Source organism: Anolis carolinensis, chromosome 4, assembly GCF_035594765.1.
Source record: "Anolis carolinensis isolate JA03-04 chromosome 4, rAnoCar3.1.pri, whole genome shotgun sequence".
Taxonomy (NCBI): Eukaryota; Metazoa; Chordata; class Lepidosauria; order Squamata; family Dactyloidae; genus Anolis; species Anolis carolinensis.
Genome location: NC_085844.1, coordinates 118,198,007 through 118,217,241, shown reverse-complemented (window position 1 = coordinate 118,217,241; position 19,235 = coordinate 118,198,007). Strand labels below are relative to the sequence as shown.

General features: G+C 38.7%; 1 protein-coding gene across 5 annotated transcripts in view; it reads left to right on the top strand.

The window, feature by feature from the left end:
* mylk4 (myosin light chain kinase family member 4) overlaps nt 1–19,235 on the top strand; it is a 124,150-nt gene that overhangs the window by 85,782 nt on the left and 19,133 nt on the right. Inside the window, exon 1 of one of the 5 annotated variants that reach the window (XM_062977677.1) lies at nt 6,144–7,276. The exons of 2 other annotated variants lie outside the window; for them this stretch is intronic. In XM_062977677.1, coding sequence (XP_062833747.1) covers nt 6,626–7,276 — 651 coding nt within the window. In that variant the 5' untranslated portion in view covers nt 6,144–6,625. Of the gene's footprint in view, nt 1–6,143; nt 7,277–19,235 lie in introns of those variants that run through there. 2 more of the 5 variants (XM_003225579.4, XM_008117972.3) reach the window with 2 other exon arrangements.

The window sequence follows — 19,235 nt, the reverse complement described above, 5'->3', positions numbered from 1 at the left end:
TACATCCTGCTGTTATTCTACTGTGATTGTTATTTACTTCTCTCATGATGAGATTCCAAGCTAATCATAACTTGGCAGTTATTAAATAAATAATATGAGCAGAACTAAAAGTGCTAGTGCTTACCCTGAAGGCTAAGACTTTGGACTTGGTATCAGAATGAAGAACTGGTTAACTCACCAGCTACAGTGATTAAAGTGTGTTGCCAGCATTTATCAGAGGTGGTACAAAACACAAGTGATTCACAAGGCCAGAGGGGAAATAGGAGGGTGAAGCTGGAGAATCTAAAGGAAGTCTAAAGTTAACATTAGCCAAAGTGAGGTGGTTGATGTGACAGTGAGACGTAGGAAAAGAAAACTACCCTGTTTCCCCTAAAATAAGACATCCCCAGAAAATAAGACCTAGTAGAGGTTTTGCTGAATTGCTAAATATAAGGCCTCCCCTGAAAGTAAGACCTAGCAAAGTTTTCGTTTGGAAACATGCCTGCTGAACAGAACACCAGAGCATGCAGGATCGGTAAATGTACGTACCATAGAGTGTTGTACATGGAAATAATGGTAGTAACAAGACATTCTTGATAGGATTCACAGTTTGTCTGGTTATGCTGGCTTGTGATGACAACTACTGCACTATATATAATAAATGATCATTTTTTTGTTCAACAATAAATGTGAATTCTTCTTCATGGAAAAATAAGACATCCCCTGAAAATAAGACCTAGCACATCTGTGGGAGCAAAAATTAATATAAGACACTGTCTTATTTTTGGGGAAACACGGTATGCATCACACTGTCTGCCCTGTATGCTCTTGGGACCTCATCATATGGAAGTTTTCCTTGGTTTCTATCCGTTTCTACACACTCAAAGACGGACTTCCACGGAGCTCATCAAATGACACAGGACTCCTTCCGGTGGTTGCTCGTAGGACTCCATCTCTGTAGCATGTAGAAACAGGATGATTTCAAAGATGGGAAGAAATTGACTGTGCTCCTTTCACTGCACATAGAAACACTTGTGATAGTAAGTCGTGGATTTGTCAGATTACTTTGTGATGTTTCAGTGTGGGTATTCCATTTGGGCAGTTTCCTAATGGTCCTTCTGTTTCCGTTAAAAACATTGTTTAAAAACAATGTAGGTCCCATTGAAAGAAGTGTTTTAAAAAGTGTGCCTGTCTTCTTCAGTGTGGAAGTTTAAGGGAAATGATCCTATGGAAAGTGGTGTTTCAAAAAGGAAAGGACACCTGTCTCCTTTAGTGTAGGAGCTTAAGGAGAATGAGCCTTTGGAAAGTGGTGTTTCAAAAAAGGATGCAAGTTTTCAAAACTGTACTGGTATCCTTGAAATAGTTGACCTAGAAAGGAGAGGAGGTGATCCTGTGTGACGGAGGTGAATACCTTCTCCATCTTTTTAAAAGACGGAACCCCAGGAAATGCCATGCAAAGAAGACAATCCCATCTGCTTTTCCCATCTTCTGGGATAAAGCCCTTTTTAGGATGCTTTAGATGGAAGGAAGGATACTGCTCCATCACAGTGTTAAAGAAAGATTCTACTGCCAATCCAGCTGGCACATGTAGATGGAAAATGAAAGCTGTCTTCTTGCTCTACACCTCAGGAGACAAAATCTCACTGTCCGTTCTTACTTAAAACTATGCATGTGGTCCCGGGTTGCTGATTTGCAGTTTGTTCTCATATCTCCCTATCCCATACACTTCTGCAATAAATTTAAATGTACCAGTATAGGTTTAGTAATGTTCCTGACTCAAAAGGCTAGGACAAAGAGAATGTTGGCAGAATCTAGTGCCTGCATTTTCTAAGGTTTTCATTATGTTCCCATCAAAAAGTTGCCTTTCGACCAATCATGTAGTCTGCCCCAAGAGCACTCTCCCATCATGACCCGCTGATATATGACAAGATTTTGGCTTCTGGTATGTAGAAGTAGAGTGGGGAAGATACTGTGTTAGAATTATGTGTGGCCCTATTTCACTCATATCCTTTCTGAGCCGCCAAATACCTCAGAGATACCTGTTTCTCTAGAATCGTCTTGTTTTACAGATGGTGCAAACACCTCTCTCAGTGCTTTGCCGTTTTTGCAGATGTCCAAACTATCACGAGGATTTAGCTATTCTTTTAACAGACACAGCTTAGACATTCCCAAGTGTTTTTAAACATAACTCTTCCTTGCTGAAACTTTCCTGCTTCCAGTTGTTGTGGTCTTTTAAGGGATGCCTTTTGTATTATTCTTTCAATTGAAATAGGGACCCCTGAACTCTGGTCGCTCTCCACTCCATTCTTTCAGTTCCCTGCTTTTAAATCAGACTTATTTAAATTAGTGTTACAAAGGCATTGCTGAAGTATATGTGTGTGTTAAATTTTGCAGGTGTACATTTTGTACAGAAGAAATCATAATCCAGGAAGGTCACAGCTAAGCAGAGCTTGAATTCTGAATTTTATTTTCAACCACTGCTGTCATTAACGTATGAGGAAACATTGGATTTTCAATGAATTGTCAGCATTAGAAATAAAGGCCCACAGAGATAGGTTCACCAGAGGTCTGAGAAATACACTTTTCCAAGTGAAACTAAAAATATAGGACTAAAAATATAATATGAGACTAATCAGGACTGAAAAATAGAAGTATCTTTAACAGTCCATGTAAAAAAAGTACATGTCAAAAGTCACAGACCCAATAAAACTAGTACAATGTTTACTTTGAACTGCGAAGAAATGTCTTGAACATTCAAAACAGCACTACAAGCTTATAGAACAGAGAGCAATGCTTAACTTTGAGGGTATAAACATTAACTGAATAATCAGGATCATTCTGATATCTGAAAAATTGATGAAAGGCCAGCAATACTTCCAAGCTTCTGCCCAAAAGTAAAAAACTAGCAATTTCATCACATATGCAAAAGCTATATACCTTTTTTACACTCCACCATATACAAACCTGACTTGTATTGCAGAAACCCGGTTTGATGAAGCTGTGAATTTTAATCTTTCTGTTCAGTACTGCTGAGACTTGAGGGGTCAGGAAGGTGTTGTTGCAATAGTCCATAGAAATTCCACCCCCTTGACCAGATGCCATGTCCTGAAGTTTTCAGAGTTCAAGTATGTTTACCTGCATCTGGGTGTCCAGGAAAGATTACAGATTTTGTTGGTGTAATTCCTACCCTGCTGCTCAACAGTCTCCCTTCCTGAGCAAGCTGTAAAGTTGATGTTGGAATTTGCCCGTCTTGCAGTATTACAGAATTTCGATATACATACTTAGATTGCCCTGTCAGGAGCAGCTCAGGACTTTATGTCTTCTATGACAAGCACAGTGGCTCCATTCATTCCTGGAGAAGCAAACATAATAATGGGTTCTGAGGAACTCCAGTTTGACCCTGCTGTTTGTGAGGGTCTTGTAAGGCTTAGTTCTGCCCCCATGCTTTTTAAACATATACATAAAACCACTGAAAAAGGTCATCTGAAGTTTTGGGTTTCAGTGCCTCTATTACTCCATTCTAGCCCAATCCAAGGAAGTTGTATAGATCCTAAACTGAGGTCTGTCATTGACAGTGGACTGGATGGTGGCAAAAACATTGAAATTTAATCCAAACAAGATGAAGACGTTCCTGGTCAGTCAAAAGGCTGATTAAGGAATAGAGATTCACTCTGTGCTTTACAGGGTTACACTCTCTCTGAAGATGTAGGCGTGGAAATGGGAGAGAGCTGTCTCAGTAGCTGTCCCCAAGAGAAGTTAAACTGGCAACTTCCCTACAACTAAAGCACTCAGGAAAGATGCCCATTGGTCCTCTAATCACAGATCGTCCAAAAAAAAAAAAAAAAGGAGAATCCGCCAACCACTGAAGTACTTGATTCTAATGTTGAACAGTTCTCATAGTAAATATGATTTTTCCTTATGTTTAGGTGTAACCTCTATTCTTGTAATTTGAATCTGTTAATTTTTACTACAGTCTGAGGAGCAGCATAAAGCAAATTGCTCCAGATTGATCTAGACTAGTGGTTCTTAATCTGGTGGTCCCCAGGTGTTTTGACCTTCAACTTTCAGAAATCCTAACAGCTGGTAAACTGGTTGGGATTTCTGGTAGTTGTAGGCTGTCGCACCTCAGCACTGATTCTTCTTGCTCTAACACACAAACTCCACCACAGCAGGCTTAAGTCTTTTTTGTTTATTGAAGAAATGTAGTAAAAAGTAGTAAAAGCAGGAACACTAAGCAAAGACCACTGGCAAGTGTGATCCTAAAATACAGTTCAAGCAGTCATCTATAACAGTTAAAATCCACAGTGAGTCCATAGGAGCTTGAATACAAAAATATCAAAAGGAACCCAAACACAGCTTGAATACATGAGCTTCCAGAATCATCCAAACACGGTTTCCTGGCTGCAGCTTCCTTTCCTTAAGCGAGATTTCCCTGAATGAAGACTTTTCACACAACCTTGATCTCAACTCCAAACAAACATTTCTGTCCAACAGAGACATCTCCCTCACTCCCACTTCCACCCGAGGCCGGAGGAAAGTCAGCCTTATCACTTGACTGAGAATCTTCTATCCTCCCTTCCTTTCCCATATCAACCTCAGCTTTTGAATCATCCACCTGGCTTTCTCCTAAATCAGCAGCCCCCTCTGAGAGCAACTGAATTCCCCGTTCATCGTCAGAGTCAAGCTGAGCCACAACATAGGCCAAAACATCTGGGGACCCACAGGTTGAGAACCACAGATTTAGACACTATATTCATGTTAATGCTTCCTAGATTTTAGCAAAGAAAAGTATTAGCCATTATGCATTTTAGTACGTTCATATTTATTTAACTTGTCATGCTTGTTGTCAACATCATCATCACAAACAGGGGAGCAAGCAAGTGGGTGAGCAAACGGGCGGGCGGGTGAGTGGGGGCAGAATGGGAAGTGAGGAGGCCAGCAAGTGGGGGGGTGAACAAGGGGGGTGGGAAACTCACGAGTGAACGAGAAGGGGAAGCAAGCGGGCGAGTGATGGGTGGACAAGTGGGCAGGTGAGCAGTGGGAAAGCTATTGAGCAAGGGGGGCAGGCAAATGAGCCACCGAGTGGGCGACTGAGCGGGTGATGGCACACATGCCAGGAGAGAGGGTGCTGCATGCCCCTTCTGGCAAACATGTGATAGGTTCGCCACCACTGTACTATAGGGTGCTGATCATGCTCATAACAAGTTTTGACAACCTTGTAAATATTCTACTATCGGTTAGAAGATTACAGAGTTACAGCAGGAAAAGGCAAACCTGTTATCACAGTTAAATCAGTTGCTTCTGTTGATTTTGGGGTGTGCCTTCAAGTACCTTCTGAGTTATGGAAACCTAAAGTGAACTTATCATGGGGTTTTCACTAAATATTTATTAAGGGGGAGCCTTGCTTTCCTCTGAGAGTGGCTATACAGTGGTTTCCACAGCAAAGTAGGAGTTTATATTCTGTTGTCCCAAAATTCTAGACCAACAGCTAAACCACTACACCAGGTTGGCATTAATTTAAATCAGGCCCCATAATAATTTTATAAGGATTTATGGGTTTTTGAAATTATGTGTTTCTTGGCTAATCCTCCTTTTCCACTCAGTTTATGTACCTGGGTGTGCCTGTGCTTTCATTTCAAAACACGTAATTAAAAACTCTATGCACATCATGGCTGCCCCATTTATTTTTGTATCGGGGAATCTATATATAGTCAGTGGGGATCCTGAGTGCATAGGAGAGTGTTGTGCAGCCCTGAGGACACGCAGAGCTGTGTCATCTCATCTCTGACTTTCTATCTTTACTTCATGGGTTAAATGGGACATGGAAATATAATGTGAAGAAGAATTGCTGTTTATACTCAGAAGAATTTAACAACTGTGCCACAATGGCAGCTGCCAACTTCAGAAGAAAGAGAGGCGCTAAAAGGAGCTATCATTTATTCTGTCAAACTATATGTGCTATCATTCTATTCTTGTATTCACCACCATCTTTTTGCATTGATTTGACACTATTACTTTGTGTTATGTGCTTGTTTTGTTAAACTGTATACATTCAGATGGCTTTCCAAACATAAAAGTTATTTGCATAGAATATGTTTGCTAGTAGTGATGGTGGGGAACCACATATCTGTGTAAAAAAGTTTTGCAAACAACTGGCACTTTAATCCAAACAATTAGTATTAAGCTGTAAAAATTTCAGGCAACCAAATTTAGCTTCCCCTTTAGGTGTTCGTATTTTGTTCAGACATGGGATCCAATTGAATACCAAATACCAAATACATATTTCTCACAAGTGGCCACACTGCTGCCAAGTGTCTCTTACTTCTTTGGTTTCTCAGATGTTCCATCGTCTTTATGGTGTCAAATTCCCCTTGAGTGCAAATACTTCTTCTGCCCTCCCCAAACCTGACGTCACAAAGTACAAGAGCATTTAGGATGCCCTGCAAATGTGTCCCTGGACTTTCATTATATTTTACCATATTTTTAACCAATGGTTCTGGTTGTTTCCCCACCATCTGGAATTCTGTTGGAATGGATTGAGCCAGATTTAGCAAGCAAGGCATCCACCCCCTTAGGAAACCGGGTGAAGAAGCATCTGAAGATGTGCTTTTCTTCCACTGTCAGTGCATCTACATAAACAGGCACAATGACTACCTCGAGCAAGAAGACATCTTCGTCATCTGTGGTAAACTCCTTGGCCAAAATATTTGACCCAAATGCTTTACAGAACCAGCGTCTTCCTAATGAAGAGGAACCCTCTCCTGCTTGCCCATCAATAAGGGAGGATGTCAATTGCCCTGAAAACATGAGTGGGCTGGATGCGAAAGTTGCTTCCTTGGATCAGAACATAAACATCTTGTTGACAGTGCAGGACAATGTTCTTCAGAAGCTGGATTGTGTTTCTCAAGAAATATCTTCAATGGGAAATAACATTGACCTCTTGAAGGGAAAAGAGAAAATCTCTGGAGTATCCATTGCAACATCTGAAAAATTAGATGTGAATGTATTGTGCATAGAAATGAATGAAAAGCTCTCTGATATGACTAAGAATGCGGAACAACAAGCCAAAAGGTTAGATGGACTGGAGCATGTTGTGACGGGTGTGCATCAACTTCTTGGTTCTTTGGTAGAAAAATTAAAGACTTCTCCAATTGTGGACCTAATGCGCAGAAATGAATCTTCTCGTAAGCTCCTTAGAGTTGGTGGTTATTTGAGAAAAGATAAATCGGGAAATCTTTTCCGCATGCAGACATTCTCAGACAAAAAAGAAAGTTTGTTCTGCAAATGGAATGAAAAGGTGAGCTCAGTGTTGCTATTAATGCTTTTTCTCTATTGACCTCAGTGGACATTGCATTCAGCTTTGCATGGTGGTACGGAGGAATGCACAACATTAGAATTTGTAACCAACCCAAGAAGTGATACCTGTTCCCTTTGTCTTAATGTTCCATTTCCAATGCACTTATTTTTAAAAAGTAGGACCACAGGAGAAGTCTTATTATCTTTCCTGTATAAAATTCCATCAATTTCAGTAGAAATTAGTTCTAACCAAACACTAAGTAGAACTTGTTACAGAATTCTCAGTCCTATTCCTTTTTTTTTTTTTTACTGGAAACCAATTATGTAGTCTCTTGTTCTAATTTGTTTATGCTGGATAATGTCAGTGATTACAATAATACAATTAACTGCTTGTTAATGGCTTAATTAGCACAAAACCCTAAACCATGAGTGTGCCTTTGGGATTTTTTTTAGAACCATTTCAATCTTCAGGTGGACTGAGGCAAGAGGGAAATGGATCACCTTAAACTGTTGATCTAAATCAATAGTTGATATAATTGCATGAACTGAGAAGTAATAATCACAATACTATTTAGCTTTTCTATATCATGTGTAAAGTGTTCCAGACAAGGTGGCACTCATCACAATTTTAGCACTATGATTTCACTTTAAATTATATGGCTTCATCTATAGAATTTTTGGAACTTGTATTCTGGTGAGGCATTAGACATCTCTGAAAGATCATTTTAAATGCTTCTACCTAAACTTTAAATTCCAGGGTTTTCATAGAATGATGACATGGCAGCTAAAGTACAGTCATAGTTGTGTAGTTTGAAAGAGCCTCAGAAGATTTACATACATAGCCTAGGACCCAGTGCTATCTTTCTGCTAGGCTTCATTGTTTTCTCCTGTAGGTTCTTCCCTTCTTCATCCATCTGTTGCTTTTGATGGCTCCAAATTCTATTCCAAAGGTTTTTCCTAGCCTTGCCAAGTGGCTTTTTAGGGTATGTATGAGGCTGTCAGAGAGAACGTTTTGCTGACAGAAACTGTAGAACAGACGTCCCCAAACGAAGACCTGCGGGCCAGATGTGGCCCTGCAAGGTCATTTACCAGCCATCCACTCCAAACTTTAGATTTAAGGTCACCCTAAGTCTGAAACGACTTGAAGACACACAATAACAACAACAACAACAACAATAACAGCAGCAGCAGCAATCTTAATTAACTTGACTATCTCATCAGCCAAAAGTAATCCCAGACTTCCCATTTAAATACTGGTTAAAATTGTTCTTCATTTTAAATATTGCATTCACGCAATAAGAGGAGAAGGAGGCGATTTATCAACACACGATTGGTTGATAAAGACTTAAAATAGTGTATAACTACTAAAATAGTGTATAAATATTAAAATAAATATAGTGTCCCTACTTTGCGGATTCTCACTTATTGCGGGTGGTTCTGGAATCTAACCCCCGCAATAAGTGAGGAAACACTGTACAAATAAGATATGTACAATGTGTATAGAGATTTGTTCTCATTTTCTTCAAACTATAGTCCCCCCCCAAGAGTCTGAGGCCCTCTGCTTAAAAAGTTTGAGGGCTCCTGCTGTATAATCTATAGTTTGGATGCTGGCCATTGTCTCACTAATCTATAAAACATTTCTATGGGGGAGTCTTCGTTGTCATCTCCATACTTGTCATGTTGGGACTGACTCAACAATGGTCCACTTTCCCGGTGAGAGAAAATTTGAATAAGGACTTGGCTGTGCCATAGATCATCCTCTTTTGCGCTATCAATTTAACTATTCTTTATTTAAAATGTAGCACTTTGAGCCTAACATTTTACAAACCAGTATCCTTACACAACCTCCCTTCTTACCGAAAACATGACGAGTAAACATATGTAACTCAATAAAGGCCAAGATAGTTGGGTCAGCAGCAAGGATTCAGCTTCTGAAGTGTTTCCTTTCAGTAATTTAGCCCAAGGTTCCATCATGTGTCTGGATGTCTTTGCAAGCACCATGTCAATTAAAAATAACTGAATAGGGGAAAATGGCATATACCAATTAATGAATCCATGAAAAGCATATGCTTATAAGGTGATGATAGATATCAAGGTCGTCTTCTTGGCCATGAAAGTCCACTGGGTGGCTCTGGGAAATTCACACGTTTTCCACCTCAGGAAACCCTGTGATAAATTCACGTACAACAATAGTTTAATGGTCACATCTACTTTTATAGAAGTCACTGTTGAATTAATTTGGAATAAAACCCCATCGATTTAACAATGAGACATTGACTTAACCATCTTAACTTTGCTCTTGTAGTTGATATTTGTTACATACAATTTGTGAGGACTTTTAACTATTTTTTAAAGAAAAATAAATATCTTTTTCTCTCAAGAAAATCAATAACTCATAAAATGGCAAATCTTGGTTGAATGTGCCTAATATTTCTGTGAATGTTGGGTTTTAATCTCAGCAGCCTTTGTCAGTATTATGTGCATTAAGGCATAGCAAGACGGGGTCTTGGCTGAGTGACTTGATGAGTAGAGCACGATGTGAAAGGAGGGACCGTTTATGAGGTTGTAAATTTAGCAAGTCTGATATCAATAGCAGACATCACTGGGTAATTGCTGAGGTCCATATTTCTGCAGGAATAGTAGTTACATGCTTTAGCATCTCCCATTTTTATCCTCTTTCCACTTTCTGTCATTGGCTGACTGCTTTGCTTCTCACTCTTTCAAAAATGCAAATACAACAGTGAAGAAACTGAAAAGTTGGTGATGTAGGTTGTGCTCATGGATAGAAGGCAAAAAAGTGGACCACAGGGCCTCAAAAAGAAATTAGTCTGTAGATGTGGGTGAAGGAGGAGGACATTGCCCCCAAATAAGCCCCCAAATTCAGACGAGTGAAACTTTGAAAATTGTTTATTCTTCTTGTTAGACTAGTAATTCTTATTATATTTATATGCCACTTTCTCCCAAAATTGGGACTCAACACAGCTTACCATTTAAAAAGTAATGCAGCTAATATAAGATATTTTTAATTATAGCAAATTGGTTGTTAAATCATTTCTTAGATATGCCTTGGTCTCTTGTTTGATTTGTTGTCTTAGATGATGGGAAGGGTGCATGTGGTCCTTGGTGAGATCTCAATCAAATCTCAAATGGTCCCCCATCTTTGTCTCAAACATGTGTGTTTTGGCCTTCCCAAACCCTTGTGTAAAGTGCAGAACACATCCTTTTAAGGTCTATTTCATTCTGTGGTGGAAGGGTGCTCCCCAAGAAGTCCAAGCATGCCCTCCAAGATTTCACAGGTGAAAGTTGGGACATATATCAACAATCAACATCAAAGTATGGTCAAGAAAAAAATGTATTAATAAGGAAGTACAGTAGAGTCTCACTTATCCATGCCTCGCTTATCCAAGCCTCTGGATTATCCAAGCTATTTTTTTAGTCAATGTTTTCAATATATCATGATATTTTGGTGCTAAATTCGTAAATACAGTAATTACAACATAACATTACTGCGTATTGAACTACTTTTTCTATCAAATTGGTTGTATAACATGATGTTTTGGTGCTTAATTTGTAAAATCATAACCTAATTTGATGTTTAATAGGCTTTTCCTTAATCCCTCCTTATTATCCAAGATATTCGCTTATCCAAGCTTCTGCCAGCCCATTTATGTTGGATAAGTGAGACACTACTGTATATGCAACCTATTTTCTGAATCACAGAAAATGACAACCAAAACATCATGGCTCGAGCCCTTTAGAGTTGCATAGACTCCAAAAATCAGGGAATATGTTTCTCTAGGTTCTGGAGCTTTTCCAGCCATGTTTTAGATGTGTAGATGTTTTAGATCAGCAGTTCTCAACCTTCCTAATGCCACGACCCCTTAATACATTTCCTCATGTGGTGGTGACCCCCAACTATAACATTATTTTCGTTGCTACTTCATAACTGTCATTTTGGTACTGCTATGAATTGTAATGTAAATATCTGATATGCAGGTTGTATTTTTATTCACTTGATCAAATTTGGAACAAATACACGATACCCTCAAATTTGAATACTGGGTGGTATTGATTTTGTCATTTGGGAGTTGTAGTACACATACAATCAAAGAGCATTTTGAACTCCACCAACGATGGAATTGAACCAAATGTGGCACACAGAACTCTCATTACCAACAGGAAATACTGGAAGGGTTTGGTGGGCATTGACCAGCAGATGGAATTGTAGTTCACCTACATCAGACAGCACTGTGGATTTAAACAATGATGGATCTGGACCAAACTTGGCACTTAATATGCCCAATTTCAAAAATTGGTGGAGTTTGGGAAAAATAGACCTTGATATTTGGGAGTTGTAGTTGTTGGGATTTATAGTTCATCTACAATCAAAGAGCATCCTGAACTCCACCAGCGATGAAATTGACACTGTCATGGCACACAGAACTCCCATGACCAATAGAAAATACTGAAAAGTTTTGTTGGGCATTGACTTTAAGTTTTGGAGTTGTAGTTCACCTACATTCAGAGAGCACTGTGGACTCAAAACAATGATGGAACTGGACCAAACTTGACACGAATACTCAATATGCCCAAATTTGAACACCGTTTGGGAAAGGTAGAGCTTGAAGAGAAGGACAGGCATAGAGATCTTCAGCCTTTTCTGCCAAAGGGGTTCCTAAGACCTTCAAAAATATGTTTTCTGATGGTCTTTGGTGACCCGTCTGACATCTCCTTCGCAACCCCCTCAGGGGTTCCAACCCCCAGGTTGAGAAACACTGTTTTAGATATTATTTTTGTGATGTTGTTATTATTTATTGGACTTCATTCTGGAAGGAAGGGGGCAGGGAAAGAGAAAGCATACAATGAACAATAATAATTCTTAACACTTTGTATGATAGTTGGAGATGATAGAGCTACAATGACGTTTGGAGAATTACAGCACTCAGTCCTTGGTGCTATATATCACCATCTATGATGTTAGTTTGGCTGGGAATTATATGCTGAAGTGTATAGCAGCAATATTCAGGTTAAGTAATTCAGCCACAATGGTTAACATGAGATATCTGAGCGTAATCAATTTCTCAGGGCATTTTCAAGGCAGACCTTTATATAAACATTTGCGTGCAGATAATATAGTATTTGCAAATGCACATTCCCATATGTAATATATAATATGCTCCATACATAATCTTTCCTGTTAATGAAGTTGAACTGAATCCATCAAACGGTTCCATTTGGCACCAGATTCAACCTGATGGGATGATAAAGAGTAAATGCTTCAGGCAGCTCCATGAAAACCTTCATTATTGAGCTTCTGGCATGGGAAGAAAATCAAAGGGTTTTATTGGGTGAAAAAGGGTGGGAGAGCAAAAGATGAATATCAGAAACTTTGCCAGGTTAGTCCTGGTGTAGTATAAAGAAGGAATTCAATACTTCTTTTTATGAAAGAAGAAGTCAGGTGTTCATAAAGTCTGCCACTTAATATTTGCCTGAATCTCACAATGTTTCTAGTATGTATGTATAATGATGCCTTAATGTCATATTCTTGCTTTTTTCATTCTATAATCTTTGAAACATGTCCTCCAAGCATTGGATAAGGTTGTGGCAGCTCAAGTCGGAAATTGATTATGAGCAAAGTTAAAGTCAGTTCTTCTGACTAAGCAGCTCCAAGAACATATTGCCCTAGCAAGAATTTAGGCAAATATTATGTTCTGGAAGGAACCACCAGAGATCTTAGAGAAAGAAGAGACTGTTCTGCAAAGCACAGTACAACCCCAATTTCCCTTTGAATGCAACCTGCTCTGCTGCTGCCAAATACACTGTACTCTGGATGCTTTTGAGAAAGTGGTAATTAAAAGCAAATATTTTGCTGGGTTAGATTGGAGCCTTTCCCAGACTTGAGTCCTCAATACTGTTGAACCATAACTCTCATTATCTCAAGCCACTGACCATGGGCAGCTGGGGATGATAGTAAAGCAGCAGCCTGGGAACTAAAGTTAGGGAAGCCTGAATTAATCAAAGGTGCGATGCTCTGAAACAGCAAGTGAATTACAAACCTTGAGTTGGGACTGTACCATTTATGAGACTGGAGGAAGGCGGTCCCACCAGTGAATGGTCCAACATAAACAACTTACAGTAAAGTCTCACTTATCCAAGCCTCTGGATGATCCAAGCCATTTTTGTAGTCAATGTTTTCAATATATCATGATATTTGGGTGCTAAATTTGTACAATTACAATTCATAACAGTAGCAAAATGACAGTTATGAAGTAGCAACGAAAATAATGTTGTAGTTAGGGGTCACCACCACATGAGGAAATGTATTAAGGGGTCGTGGCATTAGGAAGGTTGAGAACTGCTGATCTAAAACATCTACACATCTAAAACATGGCTGGACAAGCTCCAGAACCTAGAGAAACATATTCCCTGATTTTTGGAGTCTCTGCAACTCTAAAGGGCTCGAGCCATGCTTTTTTAGTTGCCATTTTCTGTGATTCAGAAAATAGATTGCATATACAGTACAGTCTCACTTATCCAAGACTCGCTTATCCAAGGTTTTGGATTATCCAACGCATTTTTGTAGTCAATGTTTTCAACATCTCGTGATATTTTGGTGCTAAATTCGTAAATACAATAATTACAACATAACATTACTCTGTATTGAACTACTTTTTCTATCAAATTTGTTGTATAACATGATGTTTTGGTGCTTAATTTGTAAAATCATAACCTAATTTGATGTTTAATAGACTTTTCCTTAATCCCTCCTTATTATCCAAGATATTCGCTTATCAAAGCTTCTGTCGGCCCGTTTAGCTTGGATAAGTGAGACTACTGTATTATGAAACATATGTTTTCTGAAACTACACTAAAGTTAACGATATTGTAAAAACACTATAACAATACCTTAGCATTTAGCAAAATCGCCTTTCTTTTGAGTTAACTACTGGTTAAAACCAGTTGTTATCAAAAGTCGAGAAGTTTCTTTTTGGACTTTAACACTCCAAGTCCTTAGCCAAGTTAGTTAGTGGGTGTTCTGGCTGAGGGTGTTACAATCCTTAGGTTTTTGTGTAAAAGATACAGTGTTCCCTCACTTACCACTGGGGTTAGGTTCCAGGACCAACCGCAATAAGTGAAAATCCATGAAGTAGGGACGCTATATTTATTTTAATATTTATACATTATTTTAGTAGTTATAGTAGTCTTTATCAACCAATTGTGTGTTGATAAATCGCCTCCTTCTCCTCCCATTGCCGCTTGGGCTCCTTTTCTCTCCCTTTGGCTTCTCCTTTCTCCCTTCCTTAGGCTGTAAATTGTAATTTTTTATGATTTAGAATGGTCTTTTAGAGTTTATTGAAAAACCGCGAAGCAGCGAATCCGCAAAAAGTGAACCATGAAGTAGTGAGGGAACACTGTACTCAGATGGAATTTATCATGCTTCCTTATGCACAGCATTAATTTATTTCATGTCAAAAGCATTGCATAAATACATTTAAAACTAATAAAATAAAGGGATCACAAGCTGTTAAATAGTTTTAGACCAAACTTTAGGGCAAAAGCGACTGCATTGTCTGTAGCTTTAAACAGTTCTTCCTCTGTGCACGAGGCAGGGCATTGTGGGCAAGCATATAGATGCGAAGTTGTTTGTTCTGCTCCATAGTCGCACAAGGTGGAGGATTCTTCTAGGTTGTTCCATTTTGCCAGGTTGTCTTTTGATCTGCCAACTCCTTTTCTGAGTCTGATCAGGGATTTCCAAGTTGCCCATTCTTGGTTGACCCTCATGGGGGGCCATCCAGTTGGGATTGCATGATTTTGCTGCCCAAAGGGATATTCTTGCTGTTGCTGGAGGAACATTTAGAGGAGTGGTGGTTCTCATGAAACCTTTCCTTCATTTAAGTCTACTAGGAGGAAGTTGATAGCCATACAGTGAGTGGCTTTCTCAGTATTCAACCTTATTTCTCTTGTAGTTGGCAGCAACTTCCATCGCATATCACAAGGACAATGTCAGCTATCTTAAACCAACAGGTGTAGGTTTAAGATACCCTGTGATTATTCTACATGTCTCATTCAGTGCTATATTCACCTGCTTCACATGGACAGATTTATCCCAGAAAGGTGAGGCATACTCAGCAGTTGAGTAAGACAAGGCCAGGGCTGATGATCTTATTAATTTTGGGTCTGCACCCCATGCGCTGTTAGTAAGTTTCCACAGGATGTTATTGTGTGCAGCTACTTTGTGCTTTGTGCACAGTATTTCCTAAATGTTAGTGCTCAGTCTAAGGTGACACCAAGATATTTAGAGTGGGAACAATGTTCGAGCTCTCTCTTGGTCTTCCCAGGTAACCTTCAGTTTGCTGTTGGCGTCACGATTGTGTAGATGGAAAGCACACACTTATGTCTTGGCAGGGTTAGGCATCAGGTGGTTATCTTTGTAGTAGCTGGAGAGATCTTTCAGAGAATTAGTAAGTTGGTTTTCAACTGTTTCAAAGTATTTTGCTTGTGTTGTTAGGCCAAGGTCATCAACGTATCTAAAGCTCTTTGAGAGTGGTGGTTGTGGCTGACAGTTAACGGGAGCGAATTACAGGGAGGGTCAACCTCCCTGTTTAAGGAGCTCCACTAGATGCCAATTATTTTCTGGTCCCAATTCAAGGTGCAGGTTCTTACCTATAAAGCCCTAAACGGTTCGGGGAGCCACCTACCTTCATGACCATGTTTCCCCCTATGAACCTACACAATCTCTTTGATCCTCTGGGGAGGCCCTTCTCTCGCTTTCACCTCCATCACAAGCTCAGCTTGTTGGGATGAGGGAGAGGGCTTTCTCTGTAGTGGCCCCCAGATCTGGAACTCCCTTCCCAGAACATTTGTTTCCTATATAGAAAACAGGATTTTGTTCACAGAAAATAAGCTTTCTGTGAAAAAAAAACCCTGTTTTTTATTCCAGAAACTTACTAACTGTGAGAAAGTATTCAATACAATAAATAATATTTTCTGTTCAAAAATGCATCTTTATCTGCAAAGAAAAACCTGTTTACATTTCTTTTGTGCAGCATTAGTTCTAAACATGAATAATTTTAAGGAGGAGGGAAAATAAAATAAAATAATTCATTTTTGCCCGATGTAAGAACATTTGCAAACATTTACGATGACAGCATTGCTAAGCCATGCATTTTTACAAGTACAGTAGAGTCTCACTTATCCAAGCCTCGCTTATCCAAGTTTCTGGATTATCCAAGCCATTTTTGTAGTCAATGTTTTCAATATATTGTGATATCTTGGTGCTAAATTTGTAAATACAGTAATTAAACATAACATTACTGCGTATTGAACTGCTTTTTTCTGTCAAATTTGTTGTAAAACATGATGTTTTGGTGCTTAATTTGTAAAATCATAACTTAATTTGATGTTTAATAGGCTTTTCCTTAATCCCTCATTATCCAAGATATTCACTTATCCAAGCTTCTGCCGGCCCGTTTAGCTTGGATAAGTGAGACTCTACTGTAGTAACTTCAGTGATACCTTTTCCCTACAAATTTCGGTTCAACTTATTTCCAAGCAAGCATTTTCATGAAACCAAGCTCAGTCAGATCCAGTATGATCTTGCAAATGTTTTACTCAGAATCAAATCACATTAAGTCCAATTGGTTTCATTATGCATGCAGTTCGAATGTCAGTGACTAGTACTTGTATTTTCTCTATTTACAGACACACCTATTAAAATGTTTGATGTATCATCTAGCTCTTTGGAACATTACTTTATTTGTTCTGCTTTTCTGTGAGCAGCCCATTAGTAAAAGCGTCCTGTAGGTGTCGCTGTGACATTGTAGAAAACAAAGTGCCACCAAACATGGCATATGAATATATTCAGAACTCTTAATAATGTTTTGTCACAGTTTTATAACAATAGATTTTAGCTTTTAAAATATGTTACAGTTTTTGAATGCCTGTCAATCATGATCATATATCTAACTGAAACTTGTCAGAAGATCTATAATACTAGGAATATTGAAAAAAAGCTAGCTGCTATATTCTGATCTCATTCTTCTGATCATATGGGATATCGATAATTACAAATTTGGGGCATAAATTTTTGCAGCTGTAAATAAGCAGGAACCCAGACTATCTCAAAGAAAACCTTGTCACAGTTTGTTTCTAAACTTGCAAGTGATTTTATTCTGTTTGTGAAAGTGAAGCAAAAATTCAGAAAGCTTATTAGTTATTCTGGAAGAAAGATTGTGTTTAGAACAAATATATGGCACACTATCCGAAAAAGAACAAAACAGATAGAAGAGATGTTGATTTATATTTTAGTAACGGTATCACTAATTGTTCTTGTTGGTATGTGCTTTCAAGTTCTTTCTGACCGACATTAGAAGAAAGATAAAAACCTGGCTGTGGGATCAGGCTTTTAGTGAATAGGGCAGTGCAATAACAGATCTGGAAATATGGAATTCACTATGGAAAAGCCTGGATTATGATTATGGATGGTGTGATTTAATGTAATGTTTTAAAATGTTTAATATGGCTGTTTTTAAACTAATTTAATTTTAATGTCTGCATTATATGTTTTTAAGGCATTGAATTATTGCCTCCATGTAAGCTGCCTTGAGTCCCCTTTGGGGTAGAGAAAGCCGGAGCAGAAATAGAGAAAATAAATAAATGATACTGTAAGGCAAGGCTATCATAGGGATTTCTTATCAAGATGTGTTCAGGAGGGTTGCCTTTGCCTTTCTCTGAGGCCAAGAGAATGTGACTTGCCCATGGTCACCCAGTAAGTTTCCAGTTTCCACTGGATTTTGGTCTCCTGAGTCATGCTCAAACCACAACATCATACTGACTCTCAATGAGACCGATAGGTGCTAAATACTAGAGTTCTCCAAAGGTTAAATAAACAGAATAGTGTGTTCTGATACAGCAGTCTTAAATAAAGTAGCTTGGGCATTATGGTGAAATGAGATATGTAATGGAAGTAGTATTGTTGCTTCACTCCAGAACTGGGGAGTTTTGGGCAAACTTGGTTTGTTATAGTGTGTGTGTGGAAGAGACAAAGATAGCTGTCAACATATAGTGACCTATTTTCATAAGGTTTGATTAGGCAAGAACTCAGAAGTGATTTTGCCAGTTCCTTACTTTGAAATATAGCTTTTAGCACTTGGTATCCATTGGTAGTCCCGTTTCCAAGTACTAACCAGGGATATCCTGTTTAGCTTCCAAAATAGATAGGATCTAGTATAGTGGTTCTCAACCTGTGGGTCCCCAGGTGTTTTGGCCTACAACTCCCAGAAATCCCAGCCAGTTTGCCAGCTGTTAGGATTTCTGGGACTTGAAGGCCAAAACATCTAGGGACCCACAGGTTGAGAACCACTGATCCAATGCCTTTAGAATATTTAGGCTAGTTTTAAAGAGCTATCCAAGGTGCTGAGCCATATCCCCCAAATAGCACCAGCATTTAAAGACAAGAAGAAAACCAGGAAAGGGATCTCTATGAACCTATTAACTTAAAAACCACTGTCTATCACTGCAGGGATTCAAAAGAACAAAGAAGTTTAGACTGCAGTTTCACACACTGATTTCAAAGAACCAACTAGACTTTTTATTGCCTGTGAGTTGAGCCTATTGAATTTTATTTTTGAGTAAGCATACATTGGACTATGTGTTTAATAATATTGTTTAAAGCAATTAGCCTGCTTTATACCATCTAGTGCACATCACAACTAACTAGAACAGATCAGTTTTGTTCTTTGTTGCTCCTACTGTAGTGTTGTTCTTTTTTTTTTAATAAATGAAGCCATTCATAGTTTACATAAAATTAAAGTTTTCACTATTTGGCCATTACAAAATATTTTTAAGTGTATCTGTGGTGGAAAGGTGGAACCTTAGCTTAAAAATTATCAGGGTTAGGTATCAAAAATGTCAGTTTAAGTTAGTTTAAGTTTTTGCAGCACATTTATTTCCGATTTCCT